The sequence below is a fragment of the Corythoichthys intestinalis genome, chromosome 21, assembly GCF_030265065.1.
Source record: "Corythoichthys intestinalis isolate RoL2023-P3 chromosome 21, ASM3026506v1, whole genome shotgun sequence".
NCBI lineage: Eukaryota > Metazoa > Chordata > Actinopteri > Syngnathiformes > Syngnathidae > Corythoichthys > Corythoichthys intestinalis.
Genome location: NC_080415.1, coordinates 38,017,636 through 38,033,269, shown reverse-complemented (window position 1 = coordinate 38,033,269; position 15,634 = coordinate 38,017,636). Strand labels below are relative to the sequence as shown.

Below are 15,634 nucleotides of genomic sequence, written 5' to 3'. Positions count from 1 at the left end.
GCATTGCCAAACTGTATATGATCGGGAAAAATTATCGGGAATGATTGGAATTGAATCGGGAGCAAAAAAAAAGCAATCGGATCGGGAAATATCAGGATCAGCAGATACTAAAACTAAAACGATCGGATCAGGAGCAAAAAACATGATCGGAACAACCCTAGGTTTTATTCAACCTTCGCCTCTGGATGCTACACAAGCAACCAATGTGCGCGCAGGCTGTCACTCGGCTGGTCTGTGTGGGCTAGACGTGTCTGTACATGCACTCGCTTCCAGTTCTACACTTCCTGCGCTAAAATAAAAGCATGCACCACAAGACAAAAGTCAACATTTAGAAAAAAAAAAACATCGAGATTTGGGCTTCGTAAAGTTGAAACCGCATAAATCGGGTTCATCGTAGCCCGGGGACTACCTGTCACATGTTTCCAACCCAAGACCCTAACCCGAGCTACTTACGACACAGTTGAAAAAAATCTTAACTTGTTACCCTTTAGATATCCCAAGTATCCCAAGTAGTAGTCCAGTTTCAAAAGAAATCCGGCGTTGGATCGCTGCATACGTGTTTGTGAATTGCTCCTCTTGATGTGGCCGGCCCCCTACTTGAATGCGAGGCGCATTGCATAACCGATCTGACCCATCAATACCATTATGAAGTCTATGGCTCAGGGAGTGTCATGTCATAATTATTATGGTCTTATGACAGTCATATGGCGCCACTGTCAAATAAAGTGTTTCCAAATACCATAAATAGCTATTAATGAAACAATTGGAACAGTAACTGAAGAAATAGTTATAACAGAAAATGAATTTTGATTGTAATTTACATCTGTAGCGCCGCAGTGCATGCTAGGAGGCATTTTGGACAAGAACAGTGTTGACAGAAGGTGGCAGCAGAGGTTGACTGTCTGCCCCAAGGGAGCAGTGAAGGCCAAATGAAGCTTATTGAAGCAATAAAGCTTAGCAGCCAATTAGTTTAAAGCTTCATGGTGGTTCATTTGGTCTTATGAGAGTCTTATGATGCCGCTGTCAAATGAAGTGTTACCAATTAGTATCTTTAGGTGTAAATATCCCATAATACAGTGAGGAAAACTGTAGCTTATCCATGAACAAATGCCGTTTGCATGTCAAATTTGGTGGGTGTTGGCTTTTCGTCAGGTGCGCTTATGAGTCCGAAAAGTACCGTAATCATTGGATTACTGCTGATGCTGAAGAGGAAGCTTTGAATTATGGGCAGATTGATTTACAAGTTGCATATTTGGCCACGTTCACACTATTTCATCAGATCGGGAAAATGAAACATTGATTTTATGGGGAGTTACGACTTGCAGATAGACGCTTTAAAATGATTTAGCGCATTTTTCAAAACTCATTTCAATGCCTTATTGATTCAAATAGCCGTTATTTGCGTCCTCCTTTTGTTTGTAGGACTCTCACTTAAATACAGTTCAACCAACCTGGTGTAACCACGCAACCCGTTATCTTTTTCCTCCAGACATATTTTGCTGTCCTTTTTAAATATAGCAAACAAACAAGAGGGAAAAAGAGGCAAAGAGGAATCCAAATAAAGCAGTCTAGTGGCATCGGAAAACAGCGGATGGAATGAGAAAGGAGATGGGCTTTGGGGTTGGGGATTAGTTCCAAGCCAGTGCTGGTGAATAGACTGGAAATAAATCTCAGGAGACAGATGGAGAGAAGTACAACTGGGGAACCTGAAAGAGGTGAAAGAAGAAGTAGTAGCCACCACACACACTGAAATGTTCTCTCCAAAGTTGTTTTGCTTATGCAAAGAAGCTGCCAAAAGATGTTTTTCACTGATTGTGGCGATAATTATGGATTATAATTTTAGTTCCACACATGTTCATTCATACAGTGCTGGCCAAAAGTATATGCACCTTTGCAATTCTGTCAGATAATGCTCAATTTCTCCCAGAAAATGATTGCAATTACAAATGCTTTGGTATTAATACCTTCATTTATTTTGCTTGCAATGAAAAAACACAAAGCAGAAAGTGAAAAAAAATTAAATCATTATCATTTTACAAAAACTAAAAAAATTGGCCGGACAAAAGTATTGGCATCCTTTGAAAAACCATGTGATACTTCCCTAATTTGTGTAATTAACAGCACCTGTTACTTACCTGTGGCACATAACAGGTGGTGGCAATAACTAAATCACACGTGCAGCCAGTTAAAATGGATTAAAGTTTACTCAACCTCTGTCCTGTGTTGTTGTGTGTACCACATTGAGCATGGAGAAAAGAAAGAAGACCAAAAAACTGTCTGAGGACTTGAAAAGCAAAATTGTGCAATCTCAAGGCTACGTGTCCATCTCCAAAGGCCTGAATGTTCCTGTGTCTACCGTGCGCAGTGTCATCAATAAGTGTAAAGCCCATGGCACTGTGGCTAACCTCTCTAGATGTGGACGGAAAAGAAAAATTGACGAGAGATTTCAACGAAAGATTGTGCGGATGGTGGATAAAGAACCTCGACTAACCTCCAAAGAAGTTCAAGCTGTCTTGCAGTCAGAGGGTACAACCATGCCAACCCGTACTATCCATCGGCGTCTGAATGAAAAGGGACTCTAAGGTATGAAGGAATTCTGCCCCCCCTGCCAAGCCGTGGAAACACCGCTAGCCGAACGAAGTGCCGCTCCGCTGGCACCGCTCCCGCAAGCCCAATGGTGGGGGCTGACTTTCTGCGCGTTCCCCTCTTGTGTTTACCCTTTGTACCGACTCCATGTTCCAAAAGTCTGAAGAAGGCTTACCGAAAACAGGTTGGCAACTTCTTCGTTGACAATGGCCAAAAAACAAGGCAAAACAGACGACGGAGGAACAATGCTGGATCCAAAACAAGGCTACATAGACAAGTTCCCGAGCAACGAACGTTTGTTATCTCAGTGTCCAGTCTTTTTGAAAGCTGAGGTGTGGCTGGATGTTGTCTTGGGATCATCCCTCTGTGGCTGTTTTTGGGCGGTTAGGTTCGTGCGTCATCCTTCGTGGCTGGGACGTGGTTGCCACAGCGACCGACGCCAGTCTTGATGTCCCAAGCACCCGCTATCAACTTGTTATCCTGGCTGCGCGAAACGCTTCTTGTTTTAGGACAGCGCGCCCTGCTCTTTGTCCTTGGAGTGGCCGGGAGAACTGATTGCGAGAGTCGGTGCGTCAATCTTGCTAATGACGCACACGTTGGGCTTCTGTGATAAGATGGCGTTGTGTATCTATTCTGCTGCTTTTAATTAAACTATGGTGTGCTTTTTATTTTATATTAGGTGTGTTAGAGTAGTACAAACAATCCTACAGTACATATTAGAAACGATACTATTCCCTGATTGATTTTATTAAGTGTGTTAGAGTAATGCAAACCGTTATACGGTGTGTGCGAGAAAGATAACTATTCCCTTCGGCAAACACAGAAAGACCCAATTTCTGACCCAAAGTCATTAAAAAGCCAGACTGGAACTTACCCGAGAAAGCCAAAAACATTATGGAAGAATGTTCTCTGGTCAGATGAGACAAAAGTAGAGCTTTTTGGGAAAAAGCATCAACATAGATTTTACAGGGGGAAAAAACGAGGCCTTCAAAGAAGAGAACACGGTCCACACAGGTAAACATGGCAGAGGTTCCCTGATGTTTTGGGGTTGCTTTGCTACCTCTGGCACTGGACTGCTTAACCATGTGCATGGCATTATGAAGTCTGAAGACTACCAAGAAATTTTGCAGCATAATGTAGGGCCCAGTGTGAGAAAGCTGGGTCTCCCTCCGAGGTCATGGGTCTTCCAGCAGGACAATGACCCAAAACACTTCAAAAAGAACTAGAAAATGGTTTGAGAGACAGCACTGGAAAGTGGCCAGAACACCTGTGGAGAGATCTGAAAATTGCACCCTTCAAATTTCAGAGACCTGGAGCAGTTGGCCAAAGAAGAATGGTCTAAAATGCCAGCAGACCATTGTAAGAAACTCATTGAAACGGTTGTTCGCAGTTATTTTGTCTAAAGGTTGTGCAACCAAGTATTAGGCTGAGGATGCCAATACTTTTGTCCGGCCCATTTTTGGAGTTTTGTGTAAAATGATCATGACTTGAATTTTTTTTCATTCCGTTTTGTGTTTTTTCATTGCAAGCAAAATAAATGATGATATATATATATATATATATATATATATATATATATATATATATGGTTTTTGTAGTGAAAACTACAAAAAGAGGGAATATTGTGGATCTTGTCTGAGTCCATACAAAGGTCTTAGTGTGCATGGTTGGTGCGTGAACTCATTCATGTACACGGCTGATTCCAGGAAGTGCGATAACAGTAGTTCTCGGAATGTCTTGTTTTTGTATATCAGGAGGATCTGCATGACCCAAAGGTCCTGCCAAAAGATCGCGAAGGGACTCCTTGTTTTTGCCAAGTCCGAATGTGTCCTGCTTTTATTGTTACGAAATGCTGGTGAGCCAGGCCTATAAAAATCAAGGTTTCAATAAAGCTTGGAGAGAGTGGAGAGTCCAAAGTCCAAATTTGAACCCCATTGAGATGCTGCGGCATGACCTAAAGACAGCGATTCATGCCAGACAACCCAGGAATCCGACTAAACTACAACAGTTTTGTCGAGAAGAATGGGCCAAGATTAGTCCTGATCGATGTGCTAGACTGATCTGCAGCTACAGGAAGTTATTGCTGGCAAAGGGGATGGCACAAAATATTAAATGTGCTGGTTCACTTACTTGTTTTCCCCCCTTCTGTCATTGTTTGCATACTATCCCCATTAAAATACAAAAACCTATAAATGTTTGGATGGTTTCTGTTAAAGCAGATGCTGTTTTTTTTTCATCTGTGTGATTTTGACAAAGATCAGATCACATTTTATGGGGGTTTTATGCAGAAATGTTCCAAATTCCAAATGGTTCAGATAATTTTTCATACCACTGTCAATCTGACATTGGTAGATTGTTTTTTTCTTGGAAATGTGATTAATGTGTGGCAGCCTGGCAGTTTTTTTTTTTTTTTTTTTTTTTTTTTTTGCATTGGGTTTTGAAAGTTACTGCCATATTTTCGGGACCAAAGCATCGTATACCGGAATGGCGTTCTGGCCCTGAATCTCTTACCGGAACAGCGTTCCGGCTCACTTTCACCCCTGACTAATGACATTAAAGACGTATTCTATTCTATTCTATTAACCCTGATGAATCCACGGGGTCAAATTTTTTCGTCCAAAAGACTAAGACAAAAATTTAAAGGGCTGCCAAAAACGACACTGATTCGAAATAAACATACCGTATTGGCCGGAATATAAGACAGTGTTTTTTGCATTGAAATAAGAATGAAAAAGTGGGAGTCATCTTTTATTCGGGGTCTAGACATCATACCTATTCACAATGCTAGATGGCGCTAGATATCATTGAAGCGATGTTCTGTCATGACAGATCTCAGCTACTCTCAAGTTTAACCAGTTTGCATTATTTTATTGCAATGTTTTTCCTTATTCAGATTTGTTTCAAGACTGCAGTTACAGTTAGACCACACTTTGATGGTTATTGCAGTTATTGCCATTTTGTTGTTTTATCACAATAGATTGGTTTATTTACATTTCAAAAACCAGAAGCCATTCATTTACGAATGTGATTGCACTTTAGTTTACATATTTAAATGTTCAGATTTTAAGATTTGAATGAAGCAAAATAACATGCTTTTTCTCTCAAATACATTGCTATAATCATTTGTTTCAGATACTGTAATTATTTTCTGTTTAAAAATTGGTGTTCAAAAAGTCTTTTTTCAAACTTGAGTCTTGAAAAAGAGGGGGTCATCTTATAATCAGGGCCGTCTTATATTCGGGCCAATACGGTAAATCATCCATCTCGTTCAAAATAAAATCTTAATTTGGAATGAGCTCAATCGGGTCAGAATATTCCTAACAGGGTGTGTAAACAGAGCATTCCGACCAGGATTTTAATCCATGTAAACATAGCCAATGAGTTAACAAGGAAGTGCCCCAACATTAACAAGAAAAGTCCGTAAATCTACTCGAAATGACTCATGGGAGCAAGAGCAAGGCATCCCTAGAAATTGATCTTATAGTTAAAAAAAACATGTTTAATTAAACTAGCACAAAGTACACAATTGACATGCAGCTAACCGGAGGCATTACTCCATCATAGGAATACCCGTAGCTCTCAGCCAAGTATAACAACGGCGCCTGCCATATGGACTTGGATATTTTTACCTTAAGGGAAGAAATAGGCGACAAGACAAAGACACAAATCAAAGACGAGAAGCGTTTTTGAGCTTAAATTTTCCCATGGGCAACTTTGAAAGATGATGTAGCCTTAAATGAAGAAAAGTGAAGGATGTTTTTACATTGCCGTTTTTTTTTTCCCTCCACAGTTACGGCAGAGTCTATGCAACAGCAGACCCGTATCACCATACGATCGGTCCTGCAGCCACATATACCGTGGGAACTATGGTGAGTCAGTGACTGAGTGTATGTGTATCATCTTATAGTCTTTTTAAATAACATATGACACACCACCTGATTACATGCGTGTTGAAATTAATTGAAGATCACTGTATGAACTGTATAATAGTAGTGTTGCACCGATACTAGCATTGAATCGTATTAGATACGACACTAAAATAACATGCCGATGCTGCTCAATATGTGTTTTTCGAGATCTAGTTTACAACCGACGGTCAACCCACACAACATGGCCGCCAAGATGACAGTAGATGTCCAATCATGTGGCGTCCAGTCATCCTTCTGCTGTGAATTGAATTGAGTTCATCACTCGCTGTAACAATTAACTCTGTTAGAAAAAAGTTTTGACTAAAAAAATCTTGCTGCTTCGAGGATTTGTTTAATTAGAGTGACATTGTAATGGTTTGTTTTGCAAGATTTAGCGTTTAGTTTTATCGATTTGGGTGGACACACTGCCCTCTAGTTGCAACAGTGAATATGGCGTAACTCATCTAACATGGGTGGATCCAGATGCTCCCTGTTAAGAACAACATGAGGATGTTTTTTCATTCTCCAACGCATTAAATGTTCCTAATCCGATTACGCAACAGATTAATCGATAACAGCAGCCCTAATCACTAGTAGGCGTCCAATCCATTCGAAGCGGGAAGCATTCGTTCATTTGATGCCAATTTTCTTAACAAATGGTTCAAACTCATATTCCCACAAAAAAAAAATGGCTAAATATACCTATAAACTAAATTATTAATACATAAAAGAAAAACATTAGCGCAAACAAAAATTAAAATTAAAATGCAAACCAAATTAAAATACCTGACTTTGTCCTTTTTTGTACTTACTATCAGCTAACTTGCTTGCAAAAATTCGCTAGCTTAAATGCTTTAAAAGGTCAACCTTTTTTAACAATTCTCATAACAAATCATTCAAACACACTCACAAAAAAAAAAAAATTCCAAATAAACAAACTTATTTGCTCACACAAAAATGTGCCTTATGTTGGTCTTAACAGGGAGCAGCTGGATTCAGCCATGCGAAATGAGTTATATCATATTCATTTTTGCCATTAGAGGGCAGTGTATCCACCCAAATCAATAAAACTAAATGGAAACACTTTCAAAACAAACCATTATAAAGCCACTTTAATTGAAACAAATACTTTAAGCAGCAAAATTGAATTCAAATCTTTTTTCGAATCGAATTACTCGAGTTAAAAAAAAAAAAAAAAAAAGAATCGTTGCAGAACTAAATGTATCGATGATCGTTGTATTGCCATACCGTGAGATCGTTATCTTGAGCTTTGTATCGCAAATCATATCGTGAGGTCCCAAGAGGTTCCCACCCCTAATCGGTAGAGTACCAGTTGATGCGACACAGCCTGGAATCGGTATTGGGAACCAAAATGGTGTCGGTGCAACACTATACAGTATAAGAGAATAATGACTGAGTAAGACAGTTACCCTGAGGTTGCTGATGAATTGTCATGTGGATGAAAAGTGTTTGAGTGTCCCTCTTTTGAATGTTGAATGTGAATCAACGCCACTTCAGTAAATGAAAAAGGGAAGCTGCTGTATTCTCTGACTCCCCAATCGCATTTATTGGCCTGAAGCTTTCTTGCTTGAAATTTAGCTGAGACCGGGAATTCTTCCACACAATCATTTTGTAAAGGGGAGTCAAACGTTAATGTTTGTTTTTAGCTAGCTTTGCAGCTAACATCAAAGATGAAAATTATTTTGGGATTAAAACAATAAAGAATATCTTAGAGGACGGAGGAAAACCACAAGTAGTGCTTCTTTTCCCCCCTTTTTTCCACATAGGTCTTCCAGTGTGTTATGCTGTGAATTTTTTAGTAAATAGAAGAAGGAAATACTGACGCAAATGAGTAACTTTTTTAATACGATCGTGAATTGTTTAAAAAAATTTTTTTTTTGCTGATTGGCCAGAAGAAATCAAAGGGTTCTACAGTCTCGTCTCGATCGACATATTGACATAAATTACAGAACAATCCCTTAATTTAGGTACCATTCTTGCTAGCTGCAGCATACATTTTTCTGCTTGATGCGGCATTTTGGCTTCCACGAAATAAAAAATTAAAACCGAAGCTCTGCGGGTCAATGTTGCTGCGCTGGCACGCGTGTGGCGATGGCAATCACGAGACCACCCACCCACCCACCCACCGCACCTCCCCCATGTGTCCCCCTATGTACACCTCCCTTCCTCCCCTATAGTGCAGCTGCTAGCTAAAAGCCTTCATTAATTACAACCATTATTTCCTCTTCATTTACTTAATTAAAACAGTGGCCTGTGTTTTCCTCCTTATTACTTTAAACTTTCGTCTCTTTTTTTCATCAAATGGCTCCTCCCGTTTGCCCCATCCTCCCACATAAGTGACTTCACTTTAGAGTGATATCATCTGAAGTAATATGCTAATCTTCGCCATTTAATTTAATATTATGTTGTGCCTAAATTCAACGTAGACTTCCTTAGCTATTCACAAAATTCTAATTCAATGTTAAATTGATGAAAAATCACACACAGTATTCATATATAATACATATATACTAGTGTCGCAACGATTAATCGATTAGCTCGAGTACTTCGATTAGAAAAAAGATTCAAATTAAATTTTGCTGCTTAGTTATTCGTTTAATTAAAGTGGCGTTGTAATGGTTTGTTGTGGGTGGATACACTGCCCTCTAGTGGCAACAGTGAATATAATATAGCTAATTTCACCAATGTTAATGCTAATGTTTGAGCTAATGCTTTTTAATGCATTAGTAATTTAGTTTATTGGTGTATTTAACCATTTTTTGTGGGAATATGTGTTTGAACCATTTGTTAAGAGTGTTAAAAAAAAAAGTTAGCATTTTATAGCATTTAAGCGGACTTTTGCTATGTAAGTTAGCCAATATTTCTTTTGTTGTACTAAGGTCCTCATTTATTGTTTTATACCGTTTAAGGCTCAGTTCAGGTATTTTAATGTTGTATGTTCCTTAGCAAAAACTTGATTATTCGAACTAACTATGTCATCAATTAATCAAATACTAAAATAATCGATCGCTGCGGCCCTAATATAATCTGTACATTTGTGTATATATTCGGGATGTCCCGATCGTATATTTTTGCGTCCAAGGCAGTCACCTGATTTAGAGAATATGCCAATACTGACTTCCGATCAGATACCCCAAAAAAATTATATTTTTGAACAAAAAGATTTAAACATGTTAAGTATTTGCAGTAAGTTTGAATGGATATTCACTTAGATATTAGCTTGTTAGCTTAGCCGCATTGGCTTTAAATTTGGGTGGTGGGATCCATTTTATATTAAAATTCCAAATGGTTCGATGGATGCACATGTGAAACTCGTGGGGTTCAGTCCCAATAGCAAGGTTAAGAACCACTGCGCTTGTGTGCAACAAGCTAAACGATGATTGACACATTTGCGTCTTTGATCGTAGCACTACCAAGCTTCTCTGGAATGATCAAAGCTACAAACCTGTCCATCGTTGTTATCCTTAAGTAGCAAACTCCAGGTGCACTCACTGCTGACCAAGAAAAGCAGCAGGAGGGAGAGTAAGAAGCTGTACTGGAATCGCAGTTTTTTTTTCCCAATTAAAAGATAATTAATTAATCCATTATTTTTATAGAACTGTCCCGATCCGATCATGTAGTTTCACTCTCCCTCCTGCTGCTTTTCTTGCTCAGGCTGTATACTGGAGTTGCTTGTTAAAGTTAACAATGATTGACAGGTGTTAAGGTTTGATCTTGCCAGAGAAGCTTGGAAGCCGAAACTTCAAGGCGCCGCATGTGTCAATCATCGTTTAGCTTGTGAAACACTTGCTGTGGCAACTCATTGTGTGTAAGTGAGCAACGTGAGCAGATTTGAGTGGACTCACTCAATGAAGGCATTAATAAAGACAAGCATTTTTCTACATTATTGTTATTTTAAAATAATTTGACAGGATAGTAACATGTTTAAAACTTATCATAATTATTACATTAATGAGGTCAGAGATGCTTGTATCAAATGTGATACACTTGTCAACGTAGGTCTGTAGTTTAATCACGACTACTAAATGTAAAACTGGCGCAAGGATGTGACAACATAATTAGTGTTTAAAAGTATTTGATGAAAAAATATGTGACAAATACCCATCAACTTTCTGAGGAGTCCACAGAGGGCAAAAAAAGGAGGACTGATTTGTTTGAACAAAAGAGTGATGTAACTTGAATTAAAAAAATATTAATAATAACTACAAATCAAGGTTCAACAATGATTACTGATTGGAGCTTTTTTTTTTTTTTCATCTTTGATGTTGCAGGCTAGCCTTTACAGAGGAGGGTGCAGTCGCTTCACTCCCTACTAGAAAGGAGCGAGTCACGCCCCTTTCCTTCCCAGCAAAACCAAACACATAAAAAGCAACAGCAAATCTCTAAATAACCATTCCTTTCATTGGAAGAAACATAACGCTGCTTCCAGGTGGCAAATACTGTAGAATCACTGTTAAGTTGCTTCTACTATAACATTTCTTGATGTATGAATGCAATGTATTTCATTTGGAAATGTATTCTTCACTTGTAGGTGTGGCCATTTTTACATGCAATATTTGTCTGTACTTTTTTCCTACTTGGTCTGTAACTCTGCTACTTTGGCTTATTGTGCCAGTTATAACGAGTGTTGCACCAATACCGATACTAAGAATTGATTGGACGTCCAGCGTCATGTATGTCTTATGCCCTATGTCAAATATACATTGGGGCAAATAAGGATTTAGTCAACCACCAATTGTGCAAGTTCTTCTACTTGAAAAGATTAGAGAGGCCTGTAATTGTCAACATGGGTAAACCTCAACCATGAGACAGAGTATGTGGGGGAAAAAAACAGAAAATCACGTTGTTTGATTTTTAAAGAATTTATTTGCAAATTAGAGTGGAAAATAGGTATTTGGTCACCGGCAAACAAGCAAGATTCCTGGCTGTCACACATTGTGTCTCTCATAGTTGAGGTTTACCCATGTTGACAATTACAGGCCTCTCTAATATTTTCATGCGGGAGAACTTGCACAATTAGTGGTTGACTAAATACTTGTTTGCCCCACTGTATTCTGTTTGTTGTCCTTAAATTATGATATAAATGCTGTTTATTTTCTATTGGGTACGTTAGAGTAATACAAATAGTCAAACAGTAAATACGAGAAAAGATACTATTTCTTCATACACCAAGTCTTTGAATGACTCGTCGATGTCGCTACCGATACGAATAGGAGGTAGATCTGGTCCACCGTTGATGTACATGAACTTTGTTTTAGTCCAGCTCACTTGGAGGCCGAGCTGTGCCCTCACTGTAAATGCCCAGAGCGTTTCTCAGCCAACTGTAGGTTGTACTGAGCAGGATCGGCGTACTCCAGGTCGGTCAGGTGGGAGTTGCCAAAGGACACTCCCGGGACACGCTCGCAAACAGGCAGGAAAGCAACATAGAATCTAGAATAGAATACATAGACAACATGGGGGCCACATGGCCCCAGCCAAAGGAAAGGCTGGCTAGACAGAGATTACCCTATCTCGTGACTAACTATAATAAGGAAACCATAAATGTTAACAGTTTGCACAACAATTCTAACACCCCATCAAAAAGGAGGCATAGGAGTCAGGAGTCAAAAAATGGTATCGGTGCAACACTAGTTTTAATTCCACCCTATTCCCCAAGTTGATTGTTTCGGTTGGTCTTTCCCCCTCATATACATTAAGAGCAGCAGCGTTTGTTATGCCATTGTTGTTATGCCGTCTGTGTAATAAGTTTGTTGTCCAAAGTCCAGTGTGGACAACAAACTTATTACACAGATGGCATAACAATTGGCCCTTAAAGGGCTGGCTGACTTCATTTTGAGAGCGCCAATAAGTGGAGCTGACTTAATCAGACTTGTAACTGTTAAGGTGAAACTGCAAGAAAATGCTCAGCATTAAGTGATATTGAACAGAAAGCAGGCTAGAGCGATGACACGGACTGATCTATTACCGAATCTGAATGCGGCAGGAAGAGATGTATGATGGGGGTGTGGAGAAAGAGCTATGTTAGCCATTGCAAAATGGGCGGCAGTGCCAATTGATTGTTGGCACGGTACCAGAGGCGGGAGGTATCCCATTACTTCTGAATTGCTTTACCGGGGGAAAACACATTATTTTCACTCCGTTCATATCGTTTCCTGTCTTTTAGTATCATGCACATACTAAGCAATAGGCCACACGAGAAATTTCTCATGTAATGAACAAATGGGAGAGTGTTTTCTTGATTTTAAGTAGCTAAAAATATAATCAATCTCCCTTTAAAGTGCTTGTGACTGCATTAAAAATCTTAAATAGCATTATTATGTGAATTTCTCATATATTGAGGCGATTCGACTATATACAACAACTTGGCGACGCGTAGATGACGAAAAATTTGTCGTTAAATCTGCCATTTAGACCCGCCTGTCATTATAGCACTCCAGCGTCCCAAGAGGGAGGATGACGTCGACAGGGTCACAATTTCATCTGATTTAGAATTCAGCCCATTGAGGGGGAAGATTCAGAACGAGGGAAATACGACGCAGTGCAGCAAAATGTCATGATTGTTTCAATCTCTCCACTATGTATATATATATTTATATATATATATTAGGGCTGTCAAACGATTAAAATTTTTAATCGAGTTAATTACAGCTTAAAAATTAATTAGTCGTAATTAATCGCAATTAATCGCAATTCAAACCATCTATAAAATATGCCATATTTTTCTGTAAATTATTGTTGGAATGGAAAGATAAGACACAAGATGGATATATACATTCAAAATACAGTACATAAGGACTATTTGTTTATTATAACAATAAATCAACAAGATGGCATTAACATTATTAACATTCTGTTAAAGCGATCCATGGATAGAAAGACTTGTAGTTCTTAAAAGAAAAATGTTAGTGCAAGTTAGAGAAATTTTATATTAAAACTCCTCTTAATGTTTTCGTTTTAATAAAATTTGTAAAATTTTCAGTCAAAAAATAAACTAGTAGCCCGCCATTGTTGATGTCAATAATTACTTACACAATGCTCATGGATAATGAAGCCTATAAAATCAGTCGCACCCAAGCGCCAGCAGAGGGCGGCAAAACTCCATAAAACACAACAAGTGAGCGTTTCACTGTGTACTGTCATTTAAATCTCTCTGAGCGGGGCATCTGCGTTAATTGCGTCAAATATTTTAACGTGATTAATTTAAAAATTAACGCCCGTTAACGCAATAATTTTGACAGCCCTAACATATATATATATATATATATATATATATATATGTACACACACACACACACAGTGGGGCAAATCAGTATTTAGTCAACCACCATTTGTTCTCAAAAGTTCTCCAACTTGAAAAGATTAGAGAGGCCTGTAATTGTCAACATGGGTAAACCTCAACCACGAGAGACATAATGTGTGGGGGGGAAAAAACAGGAAATCACAGTTTGATTTTTAAATAATTTCCAAATTAGAGTGGAAAATAAGTATTTGGTCACCTACAAACAAGATTTTTGGCTGTCAGAGGTCTAATGTCTTCTGACGAAGTCTCATGAGGCTCCACTCGTTACCTGTATGAATGGCACCTGTTTTAAATCATTATCAGTATAAAAGACACCTATCCACAACCTCAGTCAGTCACACTCCAAGCTCCACTCTGGCCAAGACCAAAGAGCTGTCGAAGGACACCAGAGACAAAATTGTAGACCTGCACCAGGCTGGGAAGACTGAATTTGCAATAGATAAAACGCTTGGTGTAAAGAAATCAACTGTGGGAGCAATTATTAGAAAATGGAAGACATACAAGACCACTAATAATCTTCCTCGATCTGGGGCTCCATGCAAGATCTCACCCCGTGGCGTCAAAATGATAACAAGAACGGTGAGCAAAAATCCCAGAACCACACGGGGGGACCTAGTGAATGACCTCCAGAGAGCTTGGGACCACAGTAACAAAGGCCACTATCAGTAACACAATGCGCGGCCAGGGACTCATATCCTGCACTGACAGACGTGTCCCCCTTGCTGAAGAAAGTACACGTCCAGGCCCGTCTGCGGTTCGCTAGAGAGCATTTGGATGATCCAGAAGAGGACTGGGAGAATGTGTTATGGTCAGATGAAACTAAAATGGAACTTTTTGGTAGAAACACAGGTTCTCGTGTTTGGAGGAGAAAGAATACTGAATTACATCTGAAGAACACCATACCCACCGTGAAGCATGGCGGTGGAAACATCATGCTTTAGGGCTGTTTTTCTGCAAAGGGACCTGGACGACTGATCTGTGTAAAGGAAAGAATGAATGGGGCCATGTATCGAGAGATTTTGAGTGAAAAGCTCCTTCCATCAGCAAGGGCATTGAATGAGACGTGGCTGGGTCTTTCAGCATGACAATGATCCCAAACACACAGCTGGGGCAACAAAGGAGTGGCTTCGTAAGAAGCATTTCTAGGTCCTGGAGTGTCCTAGCCAGTCTCCAGATCTCAACCCCATAGAAAATCTGTTGAGGGATTTGAAAGTACGTGTTGCCCAACGACAGCCCCAAAACATCACTGCTCTAGAGGACATCTGCATGGAGGACTGGGCCATAATACCAGCAACAGTGTGTGAAAAGCTTTTGAAGAGTTACAGAAAACATTTGGCTTCCGTTATTGCCAACAAAGGGTACATAACAAAGTATTGAGATGAACTTTTGGTATTGACCAAATACTTATTTTCCACCATGATTTGCACATAAATTCTTTAATAATCAAACAATGTGATTTTCGCGGGGTTTTTTCCCACATTGTCTCTCATGGTTGAGGTTTACCCATGTTGACAATTACAGGCCTCTCTAATATTTTCAAGTGGGAGAACTTGCGCAATTAGTGGTTGACTAAATACTTATTTGCCCCACTGTATATATGTGTATATATATATAAAACAACCTACACATCACCTGTGAGAATAGAGTAAAATAGTTCATGACACTGACCAAAATGTTTTTATTTGGGCACTTTATTGTCCTTATCTGGCTGATGCGCCCACAGTCACATGGTGGCAGCAGGCAGTTGTCCCTAATGCATCCACCAATTGCACTCCCTCTTACACAATCGCACATACACACACAAAAAAAAACACATATA

General features: G+C 39.3%; 1 protein-coding gene across 12 annotated transcripts in view; it reads left to right on the top strand.

Moving 5' to 3' along the window:
* rbfox3a (RNA binding fox-1 homolog 3a) overlaps positions 1-15,634 on the top strand; it is a 597,184-nt gene that overhangs the window by 568,327 nt on the left and 13,223 nt on the right. For 3 of the 12 annotated variants that reach the window (XM_057825688.1, XM_057825685.1, XM_057825687.1), the window contains 2 exons: positions 6,377-6,455; positions 10,787-11,293. In XM_057825688.1, the coding sequence (XP_057681671.1) occupies positions 6,377-6,455; positions 10,787-10,831 (124 nt within the window). In that variant the 3' untranslated portion in view covers positions 10,832-11,293. Of the gene's footprint in view, positions 1-6,376; positions 6,456-10,786; positions 11,294-15,634 lie in introns of those variants that run through there. The other 9 variants (XM_057825683.1, XM_057825684.1, XM_057825677.1 and 6 more) reach the window with 6 other exon arrangements.